At 44.6% G+C, this 24,112-nt stretch overlaps 1 protein-coding gene across 1 annotated transcript in view; it reads right to left on the bottom strand.

Moving 5' to 3' along the window:
* Nucleotides 1–24,112, bottom strand: part of COL4A4 (collagen type IV alpha 4 chain) — a 110,705-nt gene that overhangs the window by 5,788 nt on the left and 80,805 nt on the right. The window contains exons 37-45 of the mRNA XM_084892913.1: nt 23,660–23,767; nt 17,639–17,710; nt 16,369–16,497; nt 16,147–16,260; nt 14,800–14,955; nt 13,925–14,032; nt 9,271–9,396; nt 3,904–4,020; nt 1,907–2,095 (exon numbers count right to left, since the gene is read on the bottom strand). Coding sequence (XP_084749039.1) covers nt 1,907–2,095; nt 3,904–4,020; nt 9,271–9,396; nt 13,925–14,032; nt 14,800–14,955; nt 16,147–16,260; nt 16,369–16,497; nt 17,639–17,710; nt 23,660–23,767 — 1,119 coding nt within the window. The remainder of the gene's footprint in view (nt 1–1,906; nt 2,096–3,903; nt 4,021–9,270; nt 9,397–13,924; nt 14,033–14,799; nt 14,956–16,146; nt 16,261–16,368; nt 16,498–17,638; nt 17,711–23,659; nt 23,768–24,112) is intronic.

Below are 24,112 nucleotides of genomic sequence, written 5' to 3'. Positions count from 1 at the left end.
ATGGAGGCCCTGGACAAAGTCTACTTCTGTGCTGGCGAAAGTGGGTATGTGCCTGACCATTTCTGCCACCTCCCTGGTCTCCGGGGGGCCAGCCCTCATTCCCACAGCCATGCATCACTCTTGAGCCGAGCACTCAGCCAGGGGCGGGAGGCAGAGTCATAGGCACTCCTCTCTTCCCCAGGCTCCGGGCCTGGCCCGGTGGGAGGCTGGAGGAGTACACAGGCCGTGAAAACAGAGAGTGACAAGCCCTATGGATGAGAACTGTGGGCTAGGACTTACGGGAAGGCTAACCAGACTGAAGCTAGGACCTGAATGACAAAGGTTTGGAGAAGGTGAAGACTATTCAAAGGAGATCCAGAGGAAGGAGGGTCAAGACGTGAAGAGAGCATGGAGCTCGGGGATCTCAGATGTTCAGTTCAGGGCAGACAGGAGGGAGAGGAGGTCTGTGTGTCTCTCTCTCAACCAGAGGTCAACCGGACAGCATGCGGGCTGTGTCTGTCTGGTTAAGGGGCTTGGGTTTTCTCCCAATAGCTCTGCAGAGCTTTGCGATGTGTGCCCTGGCTGGACCGGGACAGAGAAGTGAGACTGCTGGTGAGGCCAAGCAAGAAAGAGACTGGAGGCAGGAAGGAGAGAAGAGACGCAAACAGTCAGATATGGACGTACTTCCTCTCCCCTGGCCCCTCCGATGGGAGAGGCCATGGCTGAACCCCAGGAAGACATGGAGAGGGACATGTCAGTAGCTGCCACCTCCAGGCCTGCACCCTTTGACCATGACAGCCCAGTGAGGGGTCAGGCCCAGTGAGAGCAGTGACAAAACTCACCCCACCATCACCCGTCCCTGCAGGCATCTCCCTCCTGTGCTCCCACTCCAACTTTCATTATCTGGGAATGGTAGCGTTTGCCAGCACCCCGGTGCCTAAACTCTTGGCTTGAAGTCCGTCTTACAAATCTGCTATTGAAAACGGACAAGCAGTGCCAAGGATGACTCTCAAACTCAGTTGGACATTCAAAGGAGAAGCAGCGATCAGATTCTCAAACCTCAGAGGGATAGTCGGGGAGGGTGGGGGTAAGGGGGAGAGATCAACCAGAGGACTTGTGTGCATGCAAATGGGCCAAGCCAGTGGCCATGGACAACAAGGGGGTGGGGGCATATGTGGGGAGGAGTTTGGGATAGAAATGGGGGGATGAGGACAATAATGTGATACCATAATCAATAAAATTTAAAAATATATAAAAATAAATAAAAATTAAAAATTAAAAAAAAAAAAAACACCTCAGTTGGAGCAGGGCAGGAGTTGGTGCTGGTAATCGCCACACCATGAAAGCATCAGGATGCTGCCAATACACACTTTACATTCAGATAATTCACATGGGGAAGTGAAAAATCCCATTTTACACCAGAGTTACATCTCATTTACTAACCATAAGTTTTGAAAAACTAATAACCAGCCAAAGCCGGTTTGGCTCAGTGGATAGAGCATCGGTCTGCGGACTGAAAGGTCCCAGGTTCAATTCCGGTCAAGGGCATGTACATTGGCTGCGGGCACATCCCCGATGGGGGGTGTGCAGGAGGCAGCTAGTCGATGTTTCTCTCTCATCGACATTTCTGGCTCTCTATCTCTCTCCCTTCCTCTCTGTAAAGAATCAATAAAATATATTTAAAAAAAATAAAAATAAAAGAAAAACTAATAACCAGCCAGAAATAATAACGGTAGCCAGAATGATCCCTTTGGCACGTCACAGGATCACAGATTTAACTTCTCTGAGAATCAGCATGGTAGTATAAATAGAGGGGGGGAAATCCCAAAGAAGATGAGTAATCACTTGATATTCTTTAGTTTATAAAATTAACCCAGCAGGTTTACTCTTAGGCAATGCACATGGGCGGCCAGAGCTCTGTACGTACCGAGGTCCTGATTGTGTGCTCTTTCCTGTCCTTCCACGTAGAGCAGACTGTAGCCTGTCCAGAGCCTGGGCATGCCCTTGGGGCAGGTAGGCTCTCCATCCGTCTGACTGTGGAGGACCAGGAGGAAGCCACTGAGGTATCCAGGGCCGACCCCTTTGGGCCCAGGATCCCCAATGGGCCCAGGAGGGCCTGGAGGAATAAAGGAAAAAAAAGAAAAAAAAAAGGAAGGTCCTTTAGGGGGTTCAGTTTCACAAACATTTCTGAGCACCTCTGTCCAGCGCATCAATAAGCACTCAGACCCGAGAGGAACATGGCAGGGCCCACTGCTCCCTCACACCCCTGCGATCTGTACACACCGCTCACTCTGCGAGTGTGTGTGTATTCCAAACAACCTACAAGCATTGGGCTGTGTTAGCATAAAAACAAAACAGACAGAACCCCCTGTGCTTACACTCTACCTGGAGACATGACAAGCAATACTCATAATAACGAGGTAAAGTGTGAAATACGTTAAAAAGTGATGGGCACTGAGAGAAAGAACTAGAACAGGATGACGGCACACCTACGTGTGATCTTCCAGTCGTTCTGGCCTGGACTGGGCACTTGCCTGGCCAAAAAGGTGGTTCTCAAAGTTGGTCTCCCTGGCCTGCTCTTGCAGTCTCTCTCTAGAGGGGCCTGCACCTTCTCCCTTTAGGCATATGTGCCTCTTTGCTTTCTCCTAAGCCCCGAGGGCCTTCTTTTGCCTCTTTAACTTGTTTCCTATGCCCAAGCAGCCCAGCCGGCTCACTTTCTCCACTGCTCACATTCTGTGACTCTTATACTTTTGCTTGTATGGTGGTGGCAGAGAGGGGGGGTTAGGTCTTTCCCAACTTCCAGAACCTGTCTCATGGTTCTGGCATATTATCAGTCTCATTCTAAGAAGGAGCCGCAAGTTGGACTTTTGATCTTTTTATAAAGGGGGATGTGGGGGGAAGGCCTAGTTCCAAAATTCTCAGTGGCAGGTGGGAAATAATGAGGCCTGCAGCACGTGAGCAGGGCCTGTCCCCGCTGGCACCCCTCAGGGACTGACCGACCGAAGAGGCCTATGGCAATTTCTAATTGCCAAGAGCAAAAGGTGAAGCTTGACATTACAACCAAATGGTTGTCTTTTTTAACTTGCTTCTGGAAGACCCTCCGTCTCTCTGAGCCATTTGCACTGCACACGCAAGTTTGCAGAGTCGTAGTTGTGGACTGGATCAGGCCTGCTCCCGGGTCTTGTTTGGCCCACCAGGGTTTCTAAGATGAGGTCTTGGGCTTGAAAAGCAGTGTGTAGGGGGCAGGGGGCTGCATGTCCACATGGCAACCACAGGCCCAGGCTGAACTGCGGCTTCAGGCGGGGCTCCTTCTGGTGGCAGAGCCTGCCCCGCCCTCCTCACCCCCCTGGTCTCTAGGTCCCTGGAGCCTAACTTTGATCCAGGCGCATTATATTTCACATTTCTGTCCTGAGGCGTCTTCTCCCTCCCCTCACACAATGCCCACTCCCAAACATTTTCCTTAGGAAGGAGCTGGGCATGCTACATACTTTATCGAGGGCTGTACAGTCAGATGAAGTGAACTCAGAAAACCAGAGGCCAGGTAAATCGAGGGTGAGAACCGTCCATCATCCCAGGATCCTCAGCACAACCTCTCAAAGGTGGTCACATGGCAGGTGCCAGGCTTACCTTGGCACATGGGGCCTCTGAGATGGCTGAGCCCTTTGTGATAAGGACCAGCGCTTTGGGAAAAGACTGGACTGGAGACAGGGCCTTGACTCCTCTGGAGTGTGGGTGAGAGTCAGAACGTGGGGGTACCTCCGGGTTTGTTCTCGCTGTTTCCATCTCCCTGACACCTGGTGAGTTGGTAGCTAAGGCCAATGCTTTTCACAGATCAGCTTGAACAGCTGCCCGAGAGCTGGGGATCCCGGGCCCAGTTCTCAGATCTGCTTGTCAGAAGGAAGATGAGAAACTGAAACTCTTTACCTGGTGCTCCAGGGCAGCCGGCTTCTCCCGTGTCCCCTCCGTGTCCCGGAGGCCCAGGCGGCCCTGGGATGCCATCCTCGCCCCTCCTGCCATCCAGCCCAGGCTCTCCTTTGCACCCTGCACAAAGTCCACGATGGCAGTGTGAGAACCATGTGACATCTGCTGGCCGGGCCTCACTGTGCATACACAGCTTCCACCTGAACTGCCCGGAGCATTTCACCTGCCAGTGAATACTGTCTCCACTTGGCACTGGGGTGACTGAGGCTCGGAAAGGCCAATCAACTTGCTAATCAAGGCCCAAGAGCCAATAACGGGCAGAGGCAGAATCTGTGGCCAGACCAGGGCGGTGTTGAGAATTTTCACAAGTTCTTCACATTCTTATATATCTGACCTTTTATTTATTTTATTTTTTTACATTAAACATGTATCGGTTTTACCATTAAATATTATCTTAATACTGCTGAAACCGGTTTGTCTCAGTGGATAGAGCATCGGCCTGCCGACTGAAAGGTCCCGGGTTCGATTCCGGTCAAGGGCATGTACCTTGGTTGCGGGCACATCCCCAGTAGGGGGTGTACAAGAGGCAGGTGATCGATGATTCTCTCTCATTGATGTTTCTAACTCTCTATCCCTCTCTTTTCCTCTCTGAAAAAAATCAATAAAATGTATTTTAAAAAATTAAAATAAAAAGCACCAAATTAAAAATATATTATCTTAATACTGATTTTTTTAAAAAGCCTGGATGAAGGAATAAATGAAATTTAATAAGATTCAGTTAGAGGTCAAGTTAAATTTGGAGCCAGATAAGAAGAGCAATTTTTTTGTATAGTTTTTTGTTTTTGTTTTTGTTTTTGTTTTTGTTTTTTTGTTTTTTAGTATTTATAAAGTGCTAAGTACCACAACAATCCTGTTGGGTGGATGATCTAATTCAGCCTTGACAGCAGCCATGTGCTCAGGTCCTCACATGTGCCAGGCTACCGGTGGGGAGACTGAGGCTCAGACCTGCTGCAGAGCCAGTCACATGTGGATGGGAAAAGGGGCCCAGGTTGGCTGAGTCCAGAGGCTGTACCATCAGCCACCTGCTTCAGGACAAGGCACAGAGCTCAGGTGTGCTCCTTGGTGGACGTATGCTGGGGGACTTGGCACAGTCACATTGGTATTCAAAGGGTTCTTTAAGTGTTTGCTTGCTTACTTTGGGCCAAGACATCAATTCTTTGCCACAATGTCCTTTGCTCGGAGTAGCAGACATGGTCCTTGCTGTGAAGCAGTGTATTGCCAATAGCCCTAGTTCCCCAGTTTACTAGCCCTCTCAAGGCTTCCGGTCTCTAGTTATTATTCTCCCTCTTTTCCTCTCCCTCTCATTTCCTCTGAACCTCTCCCTCCCTCTTTTTTCTTATCTCTCCCTCTCTCCTTCTCTGTCCTCTCTCTCTGCCACAAATCAGCTATCTTCAAAGAACATATCTGTTATCGGGGGGGAGGAAGGGGAACATTATTGGCCCTAATCCTAACACTAACCTTAACCCTATTGAACTCAGAACATCCTTTCTCTCTCCACTCAACAAGATGATTCCAACAAGTGACCACTGTGCTCTCTGGAAGGAGCTGCCCATGTGCTGATAAGACAAGCCAGTGACCAGGCTGCTCATGGAAGAGGTCAAGGGTGTCCCCCCTGAAATGTCGAGTGAATGAGATCTCTGTGGATCTGGGAGAAGAGTTCTCTCACCAGATGTTATCATGTAGCTTTGCTCCCATTAGGGAAGACGGAGTACTAGTCAGGTGGGTGACATTTCCGAAGACAGGAAGGAAGACTTTTGCTAGCTCGAGTTGTGTGTCCAGAGCTTTCTACTACCTGGACTTACTCTCTACCTGGAACTTGCTTTAAAAAATAAAAAGACATCTAAGAGCCCTCCAGTGTTCGATGATTACCTCCGCTGAGAGGGTCACATGTGACTTGAAGAGAAACACACCTCAACAGGATGTGGGCACGTCCATTAGGCAGTAACAGTTCCGACCACAATGGAAACCGCCTTGTATTTGTCACCGGGAGCCTCAGCCTTTGAAGCATCAGAGACGTGTGAAGAGAAAAGCACTAGACTTTCCGTGGTGGAGGCCCCCTAACACACTGAGTGATACTTAGTGTGGCTGTGACCCACGCTCCCCAGGGCAGGAAAGAGCAGGTAGGTTTTTTTCTATGTAGATCTCAGCTGCAACACCTGGTTATGTGCCTGGTTTCATCGGCTCAGCAATGAGAAAGATTTTAAGGGAAACAGGAGAAAATAACAATGTCATTTTAAGCAGAGGTGGGACTTCCTAGTAGCAGCTGAGGTGGAACTTCCTAGTGGCAGCTGATCCTTCACAGCCAACCTTGGGGGGTGGGGGGAGCGGTGTTTGCTGCCCCTCCCACTTGCAGATAACCCAGGTCAGTCAGTGCTGAGCCATTTCAGACCCTCAGAATAGACTCCTCACTTTTTAGCAACTGGACAGTATGGCCAATGGATCCAGGGTGGTCAGCAGGAAGAAGAAGAAGAGGGGACCAAGAAAAAGAGGGGTCCTTTATAATAGGGGCCCAGGGCACCCATCAAAGAACGGGAGCCCAGAAGAAAGCATGGCTTGAAAGGGGGTACACAGGAGGAAGCTGAGCTATGGAGTGGGGCAGCCCTGACTTAACATAATCACATTCTGTGGCACAACTGTGGCTGGGGGTATTCCCATGGCCAGCAGGCAGGGTCGGTGGCATCAATAAGGGGAGGGCGCAGGAAGCCAGAGAAGGACTTCCGTGGTCACCTGCGGCTGGATGAGCCCATCTGACCCCATGTCAGGGGGAATTGGAGATGACAGGTGAGCACACCTGAGCCCAGAGGCTGTCGGCCTCTGTCAGAAGCTCACTATGAAGCGAGAAACTCATATGTGCCCAAGAATGCTACTACGTTAAAAGTGTACAGAATTTGCCCAGATGACTTTTTTTCTTCTCGGTGACTTTCCTTGGTTATTTTCCAAAGCCACCAGGAAGCAACGGGTCTCAACCTTGGCTGCCTGCCCCGGCCATCTGGGGAGCTTTGTTAAAACCCTGACACTGGGGCTCTGCTTCCCCCTGCATTTTATTGCTCTGGGATGAAGCCCAGACATCAGCCTTTCGCAAGTCCTAACCTACAGCTAGGACTGAGCCACAGGGAAGGTGTCACTCTTAACTGAATTTTAAGGGCAGCATTCATATAATATAGTTAGGGTTTCTCAAACTTGAACGAACTTGCAATATTTTGGATATCTTGTTAAAATGCAGATTCTAATTCAGTAGGTCTGGGGTGTGGCTGTACTTTGGGTGGGAAGGATGGGTCTGGCTCTTTGTTACCAGGTTATTAGGCTGACCTGCCCCCATTTGTGCTCCTGTGTCTCCCTGTTGGACAATTCTGGTTCTTCTAAGCTCAATCTTTCCTCCAAGGCTCCGCTCCAATGCTACCCCTTGCTGGGATCTTAGCAGTCCTACATTCTCCACACAGGATTCACCACACCTGGTCTCATTCTCATAAATGCTTTTCCTCGAAACTCCTTTAAAATGCAAATTGTTATCTCTCATTATTGAGCATGACTTATGCTCTTCTGGCCATGTCTGCCATGAGGCTGTGAGACCCCAGGGCAGGGGCAGGAAAGAACATCTTACCCGCATCTGTACTGCTACTACTTTCTGAAGAGAAAGAGTCTGGAAGCATTTTGTGAACTGAATTCGCAGAGCCCCATTATAGGCTATAGCTTCTGCTTGGAAGTTATTTTGTAAAGTTTGGGGGCAACTCTCATTTCTGCAAATATATATACAACAAGGCAGCTTGGTTTTAAAAGCAGTTTGAGAGGTGAGTTACCCCGCCTGACTAAGAGCTTTGTCCATGCGCTGAGGGTCAAAGCTAAGAGGAGAAGTGATTGCCAATTCCCAGGGCTTGTGGGCTTTCAGAGAAAGTGGCTCCAGTGAACACCAGTTAACTTAGTGCCCAAACGCAGATACAGAGCAGCAAGTACAAACAACAGCCCCTTTGCCCCCGACCCCCCAACTTCTAGGAAGGCTCCAAAGTAGACACCACCCAAGAACTATTCAGATTTCAGTGGAGGGGCATCTCAGGGCCCTCTGGGAGGAAAGCAGGTGGTGCAGAATTCCTACTCCTGCCGGGACTGGTTTGGCCCAGTGGATAGAGCATCGGCCTGCGGACTGAAGGATCCTGGGTTCAATTCCGGTCAAGGGCATGTACATTGGTTGTGGGCACATCCCCAGTGGGGGGTGTGCAGGAGGCAGCTGGTCGATGTTTCTCTCTCATTGACGTTTCTAACTCTCTGTCCCTCTCAATTCCTCTCTGTGTAAAATCAATAAAATATATATATAAAAAAAATTCCTACTCCCAATTCCTTTGGTCCTAAAACAAAAAAGAACTAAAACAATAGCAGTGTGGCTGGGAAGATGAGATTGTAATGGCCTTGTGTCTCTTAGGACCATTTGCACACAGGTTTCTAGAACCAAGGGGCACTGTTAATTGGTCTGAAACCAGAAGACCAGCCCCGACTTCCTAATCGCTTTGTAAGTTACCCAAGTCGGTGGAGATACGAGAAGAGAAAATAAATTATTTGGAGCACACTTTTCAAAGGGATGGTTTAGTTTAAATCCTTAAATAAGGATCCGCTACCTGACAAGGACTGAGCAATTGCTCAGATTCAGGGGTCCTCAAACTTTTTAAAGTAGGGGCCAGATCACGGTCCCTCAGAGAGCTGGAGGGCCGAACTATATGAACTACTAATTCCTACTGTAACACCTTGGCTGCGCTCACTGCCCAAAAAACCTGACGGGCCGGATCAGACTCCTCTGCGGGCCGCATGTGGCCCGCGGGCCGTAGTTTGAAGACCCCTGTTTAAATAAACAATGCAGTCATTGCCATAATTTAGAGGGAAGCTCCCTCATCTTTCCCTCTTGCACCTCCAAGGATACACCTCCTTCTCCCTGCTTGTATGCTGTTTCTGCTCCAGGGGACCCAAATTTAGTTGTTCTTCATTGAAAAAAATCAAGTCAACAGCTATTAATGACATTGCACAGAGCATCTACTCTGTTGTGCTAAGAAGTTTCAAAACCTCATGTCCACAACCTGCTCAAATATAGAAGACCGAAGTAAAATTTCAACATAAAAACGGAAGGGGCAAGATGACCCAATTAGTATATGATTAAACCTTTGGATAAATGTAGAAAAAATATATATACAAGGGAAGAACATTTTCATTACTGCATCCGCACTCGTTGTTTAGGCTCAAAAAACAAACAAACAAAAACACTGAGTTTCCACGTCAGCAGTATGTATTATATATACCAATAATGAGCCATCAGTGTCAGGCTCCTACCTGCTCCCGGAGGGCCTCTCCTTCCCGGGGGCCCCATGGCTCCTTCTGGTCCTCTCGGGCCTGGTACCCCAGGAAGCCCCGGGATTCGGGGGCAGGCATCCAAATCTGCAGGTGGCCCTGGTTCGCCTGAAATTGGAATTGCCACTTGTGTGACGAATTCAAATACTTATGAACAAGCCCCCTTCTGCCATCTCAAGTTAGAAGGGCTTCTGACCCTACACCTTGTTGAAACTGTTTGATAGCCCTTGTAACCTTCAGAAAGCATTTTGCCAAATTACTGACTGACTGAATAATTAAGTTAGTGAATGGGATCTCCTTTAGGAAGCAAAAAAAAAAAAAGTATGAAATAATGAAGGTTGGTTGAATCAGCAATAATTTGGTGCACTTCACAGGATTTCCAATCTTTGGGCCACTTTTTGCTGGGGACCCAGCCACAGGTGGTGTTGGGAGAGGTATTGGTGTATTCCTAATGCTCAGCTTAACATCTGTCTAATTCATCACTCTACATTGCAGCCAGGTGTGGTTCCATAGTATCTGCTACTCAGAGAGAGAAAACTTTGGGATTAATATAGGTACCAAAGCATGATTTTTAACTTTGAGTTCACACTGTAATTAACTAGGGCAGTTATAAAATACTGATGCCTGTATCCTGCCACAGAAATTCTGGTTGAATTGGTACAGGATGTGGCCTGGGCAGTGCCCACAAGCTTGGTTGTCTGATAAACCCTGCTGGGGAGTTTTTAAAAAGCATTGGTGCTGGGACCCACCTAGAATTTTTTTTTTTAATTTATTTTTTTTATTGATTAAGGTATCACATATTTGCCCTCAACCCCCCATTCTACCCTCCCACCCCCCACCTCCATTTATGCCCCCCCCCCCCATTGTCCTTGACCACTGGTTAGGCTCATATGTGTGCACATAAGTCCTTTCCACCTAGAATTTCTGGGGGTGGGCCCCAGGCACCAATTTTTCTCCAAATGATTCCAGTGTGGGCCAGGACTGAGAAGCACCAGTGCAAAGCTGAAGTTCTGAGTTTAGCACATTTGGATCATCTGGCAAGACTGTTAGAGTTCAGAATATTGAGCCAGCAGGACTGGGCAGGCCCAACCTCTGCACGTCTAACGTGTTCCCATGAGGTCGATGGTGCCCACCTGGGCTCTCATTTTGAGAACCACTGCTCTAGAGGTTTGAAATGTCTCTCTTCTTGGTTACATTCACATCTTTAAGGACTTTTTCCCCTAAAGTTTCATTCAGTCCCTCTGCAAATAGTCCACAAAGAAGAAATAATAACCTTAAGCAATAATGGTAATAGCTAACATGTACTGAAGGCCCTGTGCCCAGTGCTTCACAATTGCATGCTCCCAGCCTGTGTGTATGTGCTGCTGTTACTAGGGTGTCATGGAAAGAAAGCTCAGGCTCAGCTAAATGGGGGACCGGTCTGAGCTAGCACGTGGCAGGGTCTAGATTAGAATCCAGTATGTTCTGACTCCAAACCTGTGTTCTTCCCATGATTGTCTTAGGACAATCATGAAATAGATTGTTGAGAACACCATAGTGCCTTCGGAGCTTTTAACATCTGATGGTAAATGCCGAGGAATGCAGCATATTTTAACACCTGTTTACAGGTTGTCTTAAAATTCATATAAATGGGCAAAATATTTTTAAGAACAGCAATGATAAAGCAGCAATAAAAACCAAGAACATGCCACAATCACATTGTTTGAGTCTACACCATGGTGACTGTGTCTGTGCATATCGAAGTTGAACCCTATAAGGACATTGGAATTTAGCCTCTTTTGAATACTGTATGAAACCACAGCAACGATGAGCTGGGTGCATTTTTACAGTACGGAAAGCTTGATGTAAAACTTGTCTCTTCCATTGGGAGCTACTTGAGAGAAATGCCGGTGACTATGTCCTGAGTTCCCTGAATCATCCTGTCGCTCACCAGCGGTGAAGGAGTGGAGGCAGCAGGGAAGGGAAGTGGGTGTGGGGATGCATTTGGCTGGGCCTTCAGATTTAGGATTTTGATGTATCTTCAAATGAGCTGATACATACGGTCACAGAGAGACAGTAAAAGGGTTGAAGTGAAAACTCAGTAAATATACAACTGTCATTTTAAAATATAGACATTTATAAATAAAAAAATAAATAAAACATTTATAAGAGCAGGATTTTTTTTTTTAATTATGATTTTGCTTTTCTTTCTTCTTCTTTTTTTTTTTTTTTTTTTTTTTTTTTTTTTTTTTTTTTTTTTTTTTTAATAAACCACAAGCTGAAAGAAGAGGCCAAGACATCTCTTTTAAGCACTCTGGTGATGATATAGGGCATCTGTATCCAGGGCAACTTTCATGGGGTTAATACCAGGTGCCAGGAAGGAAGAAATGCAAGTGTTCACAGCTTTGCTTTCCTTCTTTTGAGAAACTCCATTCTCTTTGAAAATGCCAAGCATAAAATTATATGTTGCTTTTGCATTGTGGGGGGGTTAAAACGAACACTCAGTTTACATGAATAATAGCATTTTTCACTTGAACACACAAAGAAATTTGCTCCTTGAAATGGACTTCCGGTGCCCCAGGAAAGGCTTGTTGAAGCCGCTTACTGGGTGTTAAGGACCCGTCTTTTCATGCCTCTGATACCACTTATTTTAGGGGTGTTCCAGGCATTTACACTGTGGGTTTATAAAAGAAGTTTCTGTTGGTGGGTACCTTGGCATCTGACAGAGAAAGCCACATACTCTGGGCCTGATTTGAAACTATGGAAGCTGAGTTTGCACAGTCCCTGACAACCTGCAATGAGGCTTAGCATAGAACATTCTAATACGGGGTTACTATATCTGTAACGAGCAAGCAAAGGCATTACAACCAATATTTACAGGACCCCGCATATATAAATGTAACAAGTTGAACTCCCAAATGCAGTGAAAAATGGAAGTAGAGAGGTGGCTGAAAATAAGAGTTAGAGGAAATTATTCATTTTATAGCAACGCTTACCTCTGTCACCTGGAGAGATCCAAAGGCAAAAACGAGGCCGCACAATGATTTTCATGTGGTAGAAAGAGATTTTAAATCATGAATTAGGACAATCATGAAATAGATTGTTGAGAACATAAATATTAAACTGAAGACAGCATCGAAAGCAAGCAGCATGACATTAAAAAGTCCACATAGTGTGTCCTGGTTGAGTGGCTCAGTTGGTTGGAGCATCGGTCCCGTACACCAAAAGGTTGCAGGCTGGATTCCTAGTCAGGGCACATACCTAGGTTGTGGGTTCGACCTCTGGTTAGGGCATGTATGGGAAGCAACCAATCAATGTTTCCCTCTTCCCTCTCCTTTTTTCTCTTTCTAAAATCAGTAAATATATATATATATATCCCAGAGTATTACTGATAAGAACAGCTATAACAGTAATAGAGTTTTCAGATCTAGAAAAACCTGAAATGAAGCTCTTTTGTGCCACATAAAATTTGAGTTTTGTTTTTTTTTATGGAAAATATGCCCCAACTTAATGTATATAGAAATTCTGCCTATTTGAAGTCTTCTAAAAATTTCATATTAATTTGCCAAGTTTTATAGTTTATGTAAAGAAAGGAAGTATGAGATGAATCAGAGTATTAGCTCTCTGTCATGCTCAACTATGATCCACTATGGAGCAGAGCAGTTTATTTATTCTTTGGACTAGGGTGCTAATTTAGGAGATAGCCAGATATTCTGAACTGATGCCACATTACCATAATATTGATATAAGATCTTGAGAGATATTACTTCTGCCCATCTCAAATACCCACATCTGTTTGCCCTTTCAACACTCCGTTAGTTTATTTTGACACTCAGATGAAAACATGTGGTCTATGGGGTTTAAATTAAATAGCCTTTCAACTTCATAGGCATTAATGCACTTTACAGAAAACATTAAATAAAGCATCTAGCAAAACCAATGGGAAGTCAGAGATAGGAACTGATTATGCCATCCTCACAGAACAATAATCAAATCAGTCTTTGACTCCTGGGTGAGACAACACAGATTGATTCATCGTCGAGATAGTATGTGTAAAATCCACCTCTAGTGTTCAAACTTTCCCATTTTAATAATACACAGTGGTGCCTCGCATAACGAATGCCTCGCACAGCGAACTTTGGACAGGTTTTTCATGAAACCATCGGCCAAAAAGCAGAAAATGGATGAAGATGTGCAAGATTCGGTAGACTCTACTTAATCTGTCTTAAAATTAAAAAAATGTGTGTTTTTTTTTTTAAAAATTATGTTTTTAGATGTATCTAAATAAAAATATGTCATCTTGGCATATTTTTTTATGTCATCTTAGCATATTTTATGCTACAGAACGAATTATTTTTTTTAACATGTATTGTTATGGGAAAACGCGTTTCACATAACGAACTTTTCGCATAACAAGCTTGCTCCTGGAATGAATTAAGTTCGTTGTGTGAGGCACCACTGCATATTAGTTCACCAAACAGGAGACTTTGTAGTGCAGCCTGAAGTAAATGCAACCTTTATTTCAAAAGGACTGAACTCAGAAGAATGTGCTGCCTTCAGAAGACTTGCTTCTGAAAGAGGACTGTGAGCGGAACTGTTCGTGCGAAGCGCCCTGTGCGGGCTGCTGGGTGGAGAGGAGGAGGCATCAGGAGCTCACCTGCAGGCCCAGGGGGCCCTGGTCTACCCGGAGGGCCAGGTACACCCTTCTCTCCAGGTGACCCTGGAAGTCCATGTGGCCCCTGTGGCCCCGGGAACCCCATTGGTCCTAAAAGGAACATATAAAAACAAGGGCAGTGGAACAGAGCAATACCAGTCGGTGACAGTTTGATGGACAGGATTCAGAAGTTCACACCAACAAAATGCTAGGTAAAGTTGGCTCCGGGTCGAGAGCAGTCTCTCACTTTCTTCTGTGAAGCTGAGAACTGCCTATGTGGGAAGGAAACCCCAGAATCCATCAAAGGGGCTCAGGAAAATGGTCCCATGACCAAGACAAAACTAAATGAGAGAGAGAAGCCCTGCGATCCTGAACTTCCTCTGGAGACAGTCAAAGGACTGCAGTGAAGGAAAATTAGGGAAGATGCTGCGCTACCTGGGGAACCAACTCCAGATCTAAGTCCCCACCACTCTTCGTCTCACTCTCCGTTTCCCCCGCCAGCCCTTCGGTGCTTGGCAGGAGCTGTCTCCGCTCCTCCTCCCACCCACGAAGTCCTGCTGGTCCTGCATGGTGCAAATCAAGCTCACCTCTGCCTACGTCATTTAATTACACAGCGTTATATTTCTGCTGTTCGGTTCTGGTCTAAGAGGTTACCAAGTATGCTTTTAGGGGCTAAAGATGAACTTGTATTTCTCATCTTACTTGTCTGACAGTTACCAGAACTTGAGGACTCTTTGGAAAAGAAGAACATTTGGGCAATATAGCCACTGATTCAACAGAAAATAAGAATTAGGTCATGGTGGTCCAGCACTCCAGACCCTCAGGACAAGAGAGCAGAAGCCTTCAGGTACTACTTAAGGAACAACTTGCATTCATACCTTTCTGGCCATTGTTCCCATCACATCCTGGGAGGCCTTTGGGTCCTGGAGGGCCTGGCGGGCCTTTGGGACCTGGAGGGCCTGGCAGACCACAGTCTCCTGGATCCCCGTGCAGAAGGTCAATGCTCCCAGGGGGCCCTGGAGGCCCGGGGGGTCCTGGCCACAGGGAGGAGGCAAAAGGTTCTTTCAGTCAAAGACAAACCTGTGTGCTGGCTGCCTGGGAGCTTCCTCAGGGGAGTAATTTAATGGTTTGCAGGCAAGGGATGGAGGGAATTAGAAAAATGAGAAAATCAATAGTGTCAGAAGTGAAACAGGGAGTAGGTCTCGTGGAGCTTGAGAAATGGTGTAAGTGGTTTGTCAGTGGCCGTTGGACAAAATGAACCCAAGCAAAGCCTTCCTTTCCTTCAGAGCCATTCCTTTTGTTTGCATTGCTATCCCATTGCTTTAATAAGGTAGAGGATAGATAGGTGGATGGATACATAGATAGATAGATAGATAGATAGATAGATAGATAGATAGATGATAGATAGATACATAGGTTCATAGATGAATAAATGATACACTTATGAGAAAATTTGGCTGATGTGAAAGAAATGTTCACTCAGTTATAATCACATTTGAAAACAAGTATCTACACATAGGAATTGAGCCCAAATTTTATTCTACTAAAACTATGCTGTTTTAAGCAGTTTTATTTTTGCAGTAAAATAGAATTATATAATACTGTAATCCCACCTTTACTAAAATGTTTAGCACTTGATGGTGGTTTGTGTCTCTCTTTGATAAGGAGGAATGTGATGATCTGAATTTAGCAAAACACTGCACTGAGCCATGCTCTTCCCCCATTCCCTACCCAGCTCTGGTCCAACCCTTAAATATTGCCTTGCTGGTTTGTCCCTGGGAAGTGAAGGGAGAAGCAAAATGGACTGTCGGCAGCATAGGGAGAGCTCTGTCTCTGTGTGTACACCAGGCCTGGGTCCTGTCACTCTGGGCCAGTGGCAGAGGGTTAGGGGGCAGGTGCAGACACCCCCAGGCAGGATGAGATCCCTGCCCCACTACAGACTCACACACAACATTGGCTGGTGATGGGAAGGGCTTGCTCTGACTCAGATTTTGTACTCACAGAGAGGTGGTCTGATAGGGTGACATAGAAGAGTGAGGGGCCTGGGCTCTCCTGGGCCTGGGCCTGCCAGCCCACCGCTGCCCACACCCCCACCTTTCCATCTGCCCAAATAATGGGGCTGCTGAGGGGCTTCTCCTCTGCCATTCTCTGGTCCTCCCTCCCTACAGAGCTGGCAGCATCTCAGGAAAGGGGCATCACCAACCTTGGCCAGGATTTTCCCGTACCTCTTGGGCCATTGGGGCCAGGAGGTCCTTGATCTCCAGGCTGACCGGGGTCAGGCAAATAACCCTTAGGAGGTCCTCCTGTGGCACCTGCAGGACCAGGTGGTCCAGGTCTCCCTGAGGATGGACATGTCCAGATGTGAACCTCATTACATTTGGAGATTTTGATTTCAGTATGGAGAGTGGGGGGGGGAGAAAGGGGGAGACAAGCATTCTGCTTCTTACCTGGAGGGCCTGGGGGGCCTTTTTCTCCACAAAGGCCTGGAGGAGAAGTTCCTGGGTTCCCGGGGTCACCTCTCTCTCCTTTCAGCCCAGGCATTCCCATCGGGCCGGGTGGGCCCATTTCATTCAAACCTTAATGTAGAAGACAATTTTAGTACTGTATCTCCTCCCTGTTTGTCCCAGTGGTAAGTGTGTGATCCGGAAGCAGCTGGTTCTGCTGAGACCAACCTCAGCTTCAATGGTGACCCAAATGGCTGCATACGTTTCCCAGGTGACCACTTACTCTCTTAAAACCCATCACACTGGTCAACCATAGGCTTGATCTACTTTGTAATTATTTTCCATATTTTTAAAAAACAACAACAACCCAGTGACAATACCATCTGTCAAAGCTCTACAATGGAAAGAGTAAAAACAAATGAGATCCAACAATGAGCAATTATGAATAAACTGGTTTGAAATTGAAGGTGGAAACTGACATGTACATAGAATTATTGTAAACTTTCACATTGAAAAGACAGAGCATCATTGGTTGTTTGGAGGGAACACACATTTTATCAGACTATTTAGAACGGCCACCAAATGAATCCTACGTGGTCCAAATTTTACTTCGTGGCCTTCTGAACTGTATGAAGATTCAACAGACTTAAATCTAGCAGCACAGCAATTCAACTCTTTTCCCTCACATCTGTGTGTCTGACTCCAGCCACTTTGTCTGATGGTGAGCTATTTTTCTGAGAAAGTCATGCAACAAATGTGCATTATGTCAAAATACCGGAACAAACTAAAATGCAGTTGTCGATAATTATCTATTTGTTATGTCCAAAGTAACAGTAATTTGTTCAGGTAATTTGTTTCAGCAGCAGGCTGTGTGAGAGATGCTGAAAGTGCTAATTAGACCCACATGGTAGTACTTGGCAATACTACACCTAAAACAAAAACAAGACAAAAAGAAATCCGGGCTATTTATTTGTTCTTCATAACATTGTGAAATCTTGCCCCACCTAAGCAATTACCCAGTGTATTTTAGTAGAGAGATCATCCCAAGCAACATCAACAAAAGGCACTGTTACCAACCATCCCTTCTTACTTTGGGTTTTCTCAAGGGTCCTTTTTTATATAAGTCATCTTCAGCACTAAAAGGAGTCCCATCATTGTGTCTCTGTGCTCAGCCAGTTTCCTTGTTTCACAACCCACATTGTGAGAAGTGAGGAAATACCTACCAGAGGTCCACTGATGGCAGATAAGTCTCTCACGGAGGGTTTCCTCTTACCTGAAGCTCCTTTGGTTCCTTTCTGACCCTTTAAACCATGCAAGCCGTTCAGGCCAGGTAACCCGGAGGGACCTGCAACACATCACAGGCCTATGAACCCCGGGAAGAGACCAGCCCTTGAACTTCACTGCCATGGTTTCCAGGCACCTTTCAGAGGGGGGCCTGCTGATGAAGATGGACAGATTCTCGAGGTGGGAACCATGAGATCTCACAGTCTACACGCCATTATTAAGGCTGTATCCATGCCAGTAGTTATTCTTTAACATTCATTTGATGAACATTTTCTGCCAAGACTGCTTAACACACCCATTCCTTTGGTTTTAAAGTACTGCTGTGAGTTGATGACCATCATCTTTCTGTCTGACCAAACACAGTCTACAATTACTAGATCGTGGTATAGTCAGTGACTTTCAATTTCATGACAATAAAATAATCTTAGATGAGGAAAGAGATTGGGTGGGAGTAAACCCAGGCCTCCTCCTCTAAGGTTCAGGATCTTTTCACCTCACCAGAATCTTATATATATATATATATGAGGAAAGGAGAGGGAGAGAGAGATAGAAACATCAATGATGAGAGAGAATCATTGGTTGGCTGCCTTCTGCACACCTCCCACTGAGAATTGAGCCCTGAAACCCAGGCATATGACCTTGACCAGAATGGAACTTGGGATCCTTCAGTCCGCAGGCCAATGCTCTATCCATTGAGTCAAACTGGCTAAGTCAGCCAGGGTCTTTAAATTCTAATTTCTGCAGGATCTGGTTAGGTAGATGTTTTAAGACAGTAAGGACAGGTGGGGCCTGTGGCATACTGAGGAGTATATGTCCTCTCTAATTTTTTTAAATAACTGTGCTGCTCAGAAAGATCAGGCCTGAAAGTCAAGTTTGGCTGCAGCTTTTTCTTTGCAACCACTTGTTTCAAAGAGAATCATTCTGATGCATCTTTTTGGAAACAAAATGCATTTCAGGATGACCACTGAAACTTCATGCTCTACATTTATTAGTAGATGGGATCTCCTTGACACCTTAATTTTCTTTCAGAATCTTCTATCGGACATCAGTGTAGTTCTCTATGGAGACATCTGCTGACCTGGCTTTACTTAAGTTGTCACTATGTATTTATCAATATATAGGTATATAAACTACATATTTAAAATATGTTTATATTATGTAGTATAGTGTATTACAGTATGCAAATATATAGATTTATAGGAAGGCAGTAGAGGGAATAAAAAGAGGGAGAGAAGAAGGAAAGAAGGTAGCCAATATGTACAGAACATTCCAGGTACTGAGCCCTCTGCCACGTGCTTCACACACATCTTGCTCTGATGATTAATTTGGGAAAGAATCTTCTCCTCAGCCCCTGGCCATGCCTGGTAACCTTACTCCTTCATTAATGGTTCTTCCAACCAGTAGCTGCCCATTCTTATCTAAGGCTGTAAGCCCCTTAGTGCACAGCCAGCCATTCACTCAGCTTATGGTCATATCCCTTGGCTTTGTGATAACAGCCTCAGCCTACAGGACTAACACACAGAAAGTGCTCGTCCCTACATCAAGACACCCACAGAGAACCTCTCGATGACCTATGGCAGGCTCACGCTGTACAACAATCAGGTCTGGATAACTGGTTTATTTGGTGTAAATTAACTGAATGTAAGAGCAGACCTTATTGATCTTTCTATGTACATACTTGGCATATCTCCTGACACACAGTAAATGTTCGATGAATGTTCATTGAATGAGTGAGTAAGCCAATGAGTGAATGAGACAATGTGGAATGTGGAGGGGGAAGGATTGAACAGGTGGGGGAAAAAGCTTTAAAAAGAAGAGGACTACCATTTCTATTGCATGTCTCATCTTTCTGTGATAGATCTGTAGTAAGATTTGGGGAAGTTAGAGGTATCCATTTGTATATAAATAATTCAAATGCTAACTATTATCTATTCATAAAAGCAAGTCCTCTGTGGACTTATTAAAAGGTAGAAGTTACTTGGTTCCATTTTATTTATTGTCAGCACTTAAAACAGACAGTTATTCTATTTTTAAATTTAAATTTTAGGGTGGGGGAAGGTAAAGGAAGGATAAATGGTGAAGAAAGGAGACTTGACTTGGGGTGGTAAACACAATACAATATACAAATGATGTATTGTAGAATTGTATGCATGAAACCTATATAAATTTTATTAACCAATGTTATCCCAATAAATATAATAATAAAATAAATTTTAGATTGGTACAAATAAGCTATAATCTCTTGCACCTTCCAAAAAAAATTTGGGAATACACCCTTGCTTTCCTTAAAGATCTTATTTCCTTACACTTTTAACAGTTCTGGTTTAGTTTATTTTCCAATCATCTTTCCTATTAATGAGCCAATGTTCCAAGTTTGTACCAAAAGAACACACAGACCTTCCTCATCTGCCAAATCTAGATATTTATTGCAATCTGTCTGAAATGATAATAAATTTCAAATTTACTTTGCTATTTCCATGTGTTTTGATCTCCGGATTAAGCCACCAAGATTGATGGGTGGGGAGAGCTGGCTGCGGGTGGAATGCCCTGGCTTCTGCCAACTCTCCATTGTCACATCAACACATCCAGATCCTGGCCTGTCACAATCCCAGCCCCTTGCCATTGGTGAACTGTCGGACCCTTGTCTGACCCAATGTTATCTTTATAAATTGAATGCAGCTACATCTGGATAGAGTTTTAAGGGCAATTTTTCCTTTTTATTAAAAGCTTTATATCAATCTCAACTCTAAATCAGAAAGTTGTTCATGCATAAGATATATACAGTACAGATGAGAGGCAATTAGGCTAACAAAGCACTTTCCTTGGTAATGAGGACTTCTTAAAAAATATATTTTTATTGATATTTTACAGAGAGGAAGAGAGAGGGATAGAGAGTTAGAAACATTGATGAGAGAGAATCATCGATCAGCTGCCTCTTGCACACACACCCCCCACTGGGGATGTGCCCACAACCAAGGTACATGCCCTTGACCGGAATTGAACCCGAGACCTTTCAGTCCGCAGGCCAACGCTCTATCCACTGAACCAAACCAGTTTCGGAGTAATGAGGACTTTTATTCACCTCTGTGGACAGCGTCTTGCTAACAACCATCACTTAAGGCTGCATCTCCCTGCACTTGCAGGTTGGGCTCTCCCTCCAGTCCAAGGGTCTAACCTCGACTCCAGTCTCCACCATAATCATCATCCCAGCCTCCAAGTCAACCAACGTTGTCACTGAATTTCCACTCTTAGGCTTTCTTCTGTCCTAGAGGCAAAAACACTATCCTATCTCCAAGAACCTTTACACGGGTTTATACTTTTAATAGTGAACCAATTTGTTGGGGACTTTCCTAGTTCTAACACAGGAAGTTCCACAGCCTAACATCCCGCACACCGCCCCCTCCTTGATCCTAGGCAAACAGGGGCAGCTGGTCACCCTATTGTTAAAGCTGTTGGGAAAAAGAGACCTTCATAGCTATATATAACAGTTGAGCAGAGTTGAAAACTTATCAAAACAGATTCTGAAATACGATTTCATTTTTTCCAAAATTCAGAAAATAGATTAGTTCCTACTAAAGGAATGCACAGGGCATAAGACATGGTCTCTTAACCCATGGAGCATCAGTCCCCAAATGTGCTTAGTGGCAAGTGCTGGATGGTACAATGAGGAGTCAGAGAGAAACATCCCTAACTTGACAGAACAGGCATCCACCCCTAGAACTGTAAGTGCTGTGTGTGTGTGTGTGTGTGTGTGTGTGTGTGTGTGTATTGGGGGGGGAGAGAGGAGGGGGTGGGCAGGAGGAGAATACTCTAGTTGTAAAAAAAAAAAAAAGGAGAGAGAATGTTACTTGGCTGATAAAAGGTTATGAAATATTTTACTTGCCACCAACCAAATTAGTCGTTGTCATGCAATGAAGTTGTCTTTCGGTCCCCATTATGCCAATCCTCTTTCAACGCCCAACTAGAAACAGTGTCTTCCTTGTAGAGGATGTGTGCACTTGGAAATTTAAGTCTAGGAACCAAGCCATTTTCAGCATATGTTTAAGTTAAAGTTTAAATCTGACTGAACACAAGCAGGACTCAGAATCCATATGGCCCATTCTAACAGAGCAAACAACTTCGAGTTCAGCAGCTGGTTTATTCAAACAAGAAAATCAGGCCCCTTGACTTATCTAACGCACACTTCAAATATTTAGTTTCTCAGTTCAAAGTGTTTCTGCTGGAGTGTGGTTCATTTTTATACCAGCATGATAAAAAGCAACAATGGATTTAGATGGTCGTTGTTCTAATTTTTAGGAATCTGTTTCACTGTTTTGTTTCTTTTAAAGACTGGCTGTGCAATGGGCAGTTCACAGTGAAACAGTGCCACCACGTGGTCGGGAGGCACACTGCAGTATCCTTTTGCACACTGAATACTTGGGTGGATATATTTATTTCCTCACTTTCTCTTCTTAACAAACTCATTTTTCAAAGCACAGAATTATGACATGATTAGAAATTATCTTCAAATAATTTTTATTCTATCAAATTCATTAGCTATTAGGTTTTAAAATAACATATACTGAACTTATGTAATAAATGTAAACTAATTCAAGAGAAGGAAGAATCAATAATAGTAGATTGAGCCTTGTCATTTTAATCAGACTGGGTGGATATTGTTATGGCACCAAGACACTTGAAAATCCTTACTATTTTACTGAACTGGGAGGATAGAAAGAAGTGGAGATACAGTACAAGTGGTTAATCATGGAAAAAGTGGGAGGGAAAAAAAGAAGGAGGCAGAGAAAGATTGGTTATAGAAATCTATCAAGTAAGGCTTGAACATCTGTTGATTAAGGTGAAAACCCTCATCTTCATAGCTACTAGCTCAGATGTTCCTTCTTCCATTATCCATTCCTTCACTTATTAATTTATTCATAAATTTAAAAATACACTAACCAACCAACAGGCTTATTGGGTATCTACTGAGTGCCAAGCATATAAAAATAGTCCTTGCTTTTTAAAAAATCACTTGGTGAGAAAAACTTCTAAACAAATGTTATACAATATAAGTATTATTAGGCTAGTGGTACACACAAAGTACCAATAAAAATATTTTATCTAAAATGAAAGCAATGAACTAACGAGGAGTAAGTACCACATATGAATGGGAAAAGGCATGGAGATTTATTAAAAATCAATTGTATAGCCCTAACTGGTTTGGCTCAGTGGATAGAGCGTCGGCCTGCAGACTCAAGGGTCCCAGGTTCAATTCTGGTCAAGGGCATGTACCTTGGTTTCAGGCACATCTCCAGTGGGGGGGGGGGGGGGGTTTGCAGGGAGGCACCTAATCGATGTTTCTCTTTCATCGATGTTTCTAACTCTCTCTCTTCCTATCTGTAAAAAAATCAATAAAATACATATTTTAAAAAATAAATTGTATAATTCTATGACATTCTTTTATATTAACCAGGCCTATATTATAACCCCTCTTTAAAGACCAAAATATTCAACCAGGAACAAATGTTTCTTCATCAACAAAGGTAATGAATTCTAATTCCACCATAGCATCTTATTTTTCCCCTCTCCCTTTCACTTATCACAACTGGTAAATACGTATTTATTTACACATACATAGTTAATATGTGTCTCTCTTCCTAAACTGTGAACTTCATAAAGGAAGCTTCATGTCTATTTTCTTCAAAACTCTGTACTGAGTATCTGGAATCCAGGACATAGTAGGAGCTTAACTATCTGGGGAGAGAATAAATGAATGGGGCTGAACATTATGGAAAACATTGGGAGAAATTTGAAAAATGAGATGGTATCACCATCATGTTGATAGGGGGCAGGTCCGGAGGCTAGATGGGCACTGCCTGGAGCCCAGTGAGAAAGAACAGGGAGGGGCTGATGACATTGGTGGGGAAGGGCCATGACCAGGAGCAATGTCACTCAGTGCTGGAAAGCCACTGTGCATTTGCCCTCATGGGCCTGGATTTTTCTGATGGACCAGGATTCCTCTCTGACTTACCTTTTATTCCCGGAAGACCTGGTATCCCTGGATACCCCATGAGGCCTCTTGGTCCAGGGTCCCCTGTTTCTCCTGGATGTCCCACTGGCCCAGGCATCCCTTTATCACCTGAGAAAGACAGAGAGGTTTTGCAGACACCCAGATGGCACATGAGTTACATTCACTGGGAAGGTCATCTATGTTCGTATTATGTGAGATACTTAAACCAGGAACACTGTTTTATTACTTTTTCTTCCTAGGTCTCCTGACGCTAGGGAGAAAAATACACTTAAGTTCAGAAGGGGAAAAATACCGTTTTGAGCAATTAAAACTGCCAATTATGATTTCTACTCTCACTTTATTCTGAATTGTCAGGAAGAGGAGCCATTACAATGCTGTCCTGTATGTGTGATATTTACCTTAAGGAGAAAATAAAAAGCCAGCATTCTCAATGGCAGGTAAATTAGGAAGGGC

The sequence above is a fragment of the Pipistrellus hanaki genome (genome assembly GCF_964339955.1).
Source record: "Pipistrellus hanaki genome assembly, chromosome: 8".
Lineage (NCBI taxonomy): Eukaryota > Metazoa > Chordata > Mammalia > Chiroptera > Vespertilionidae > Pipistrellus > Pipistrellus hanaki.
The sequence above is the reverse complement of the archived record's forward strand: the minus strand, read 5'-3'. Positions and strand labels throughout refer to the sequence as shown.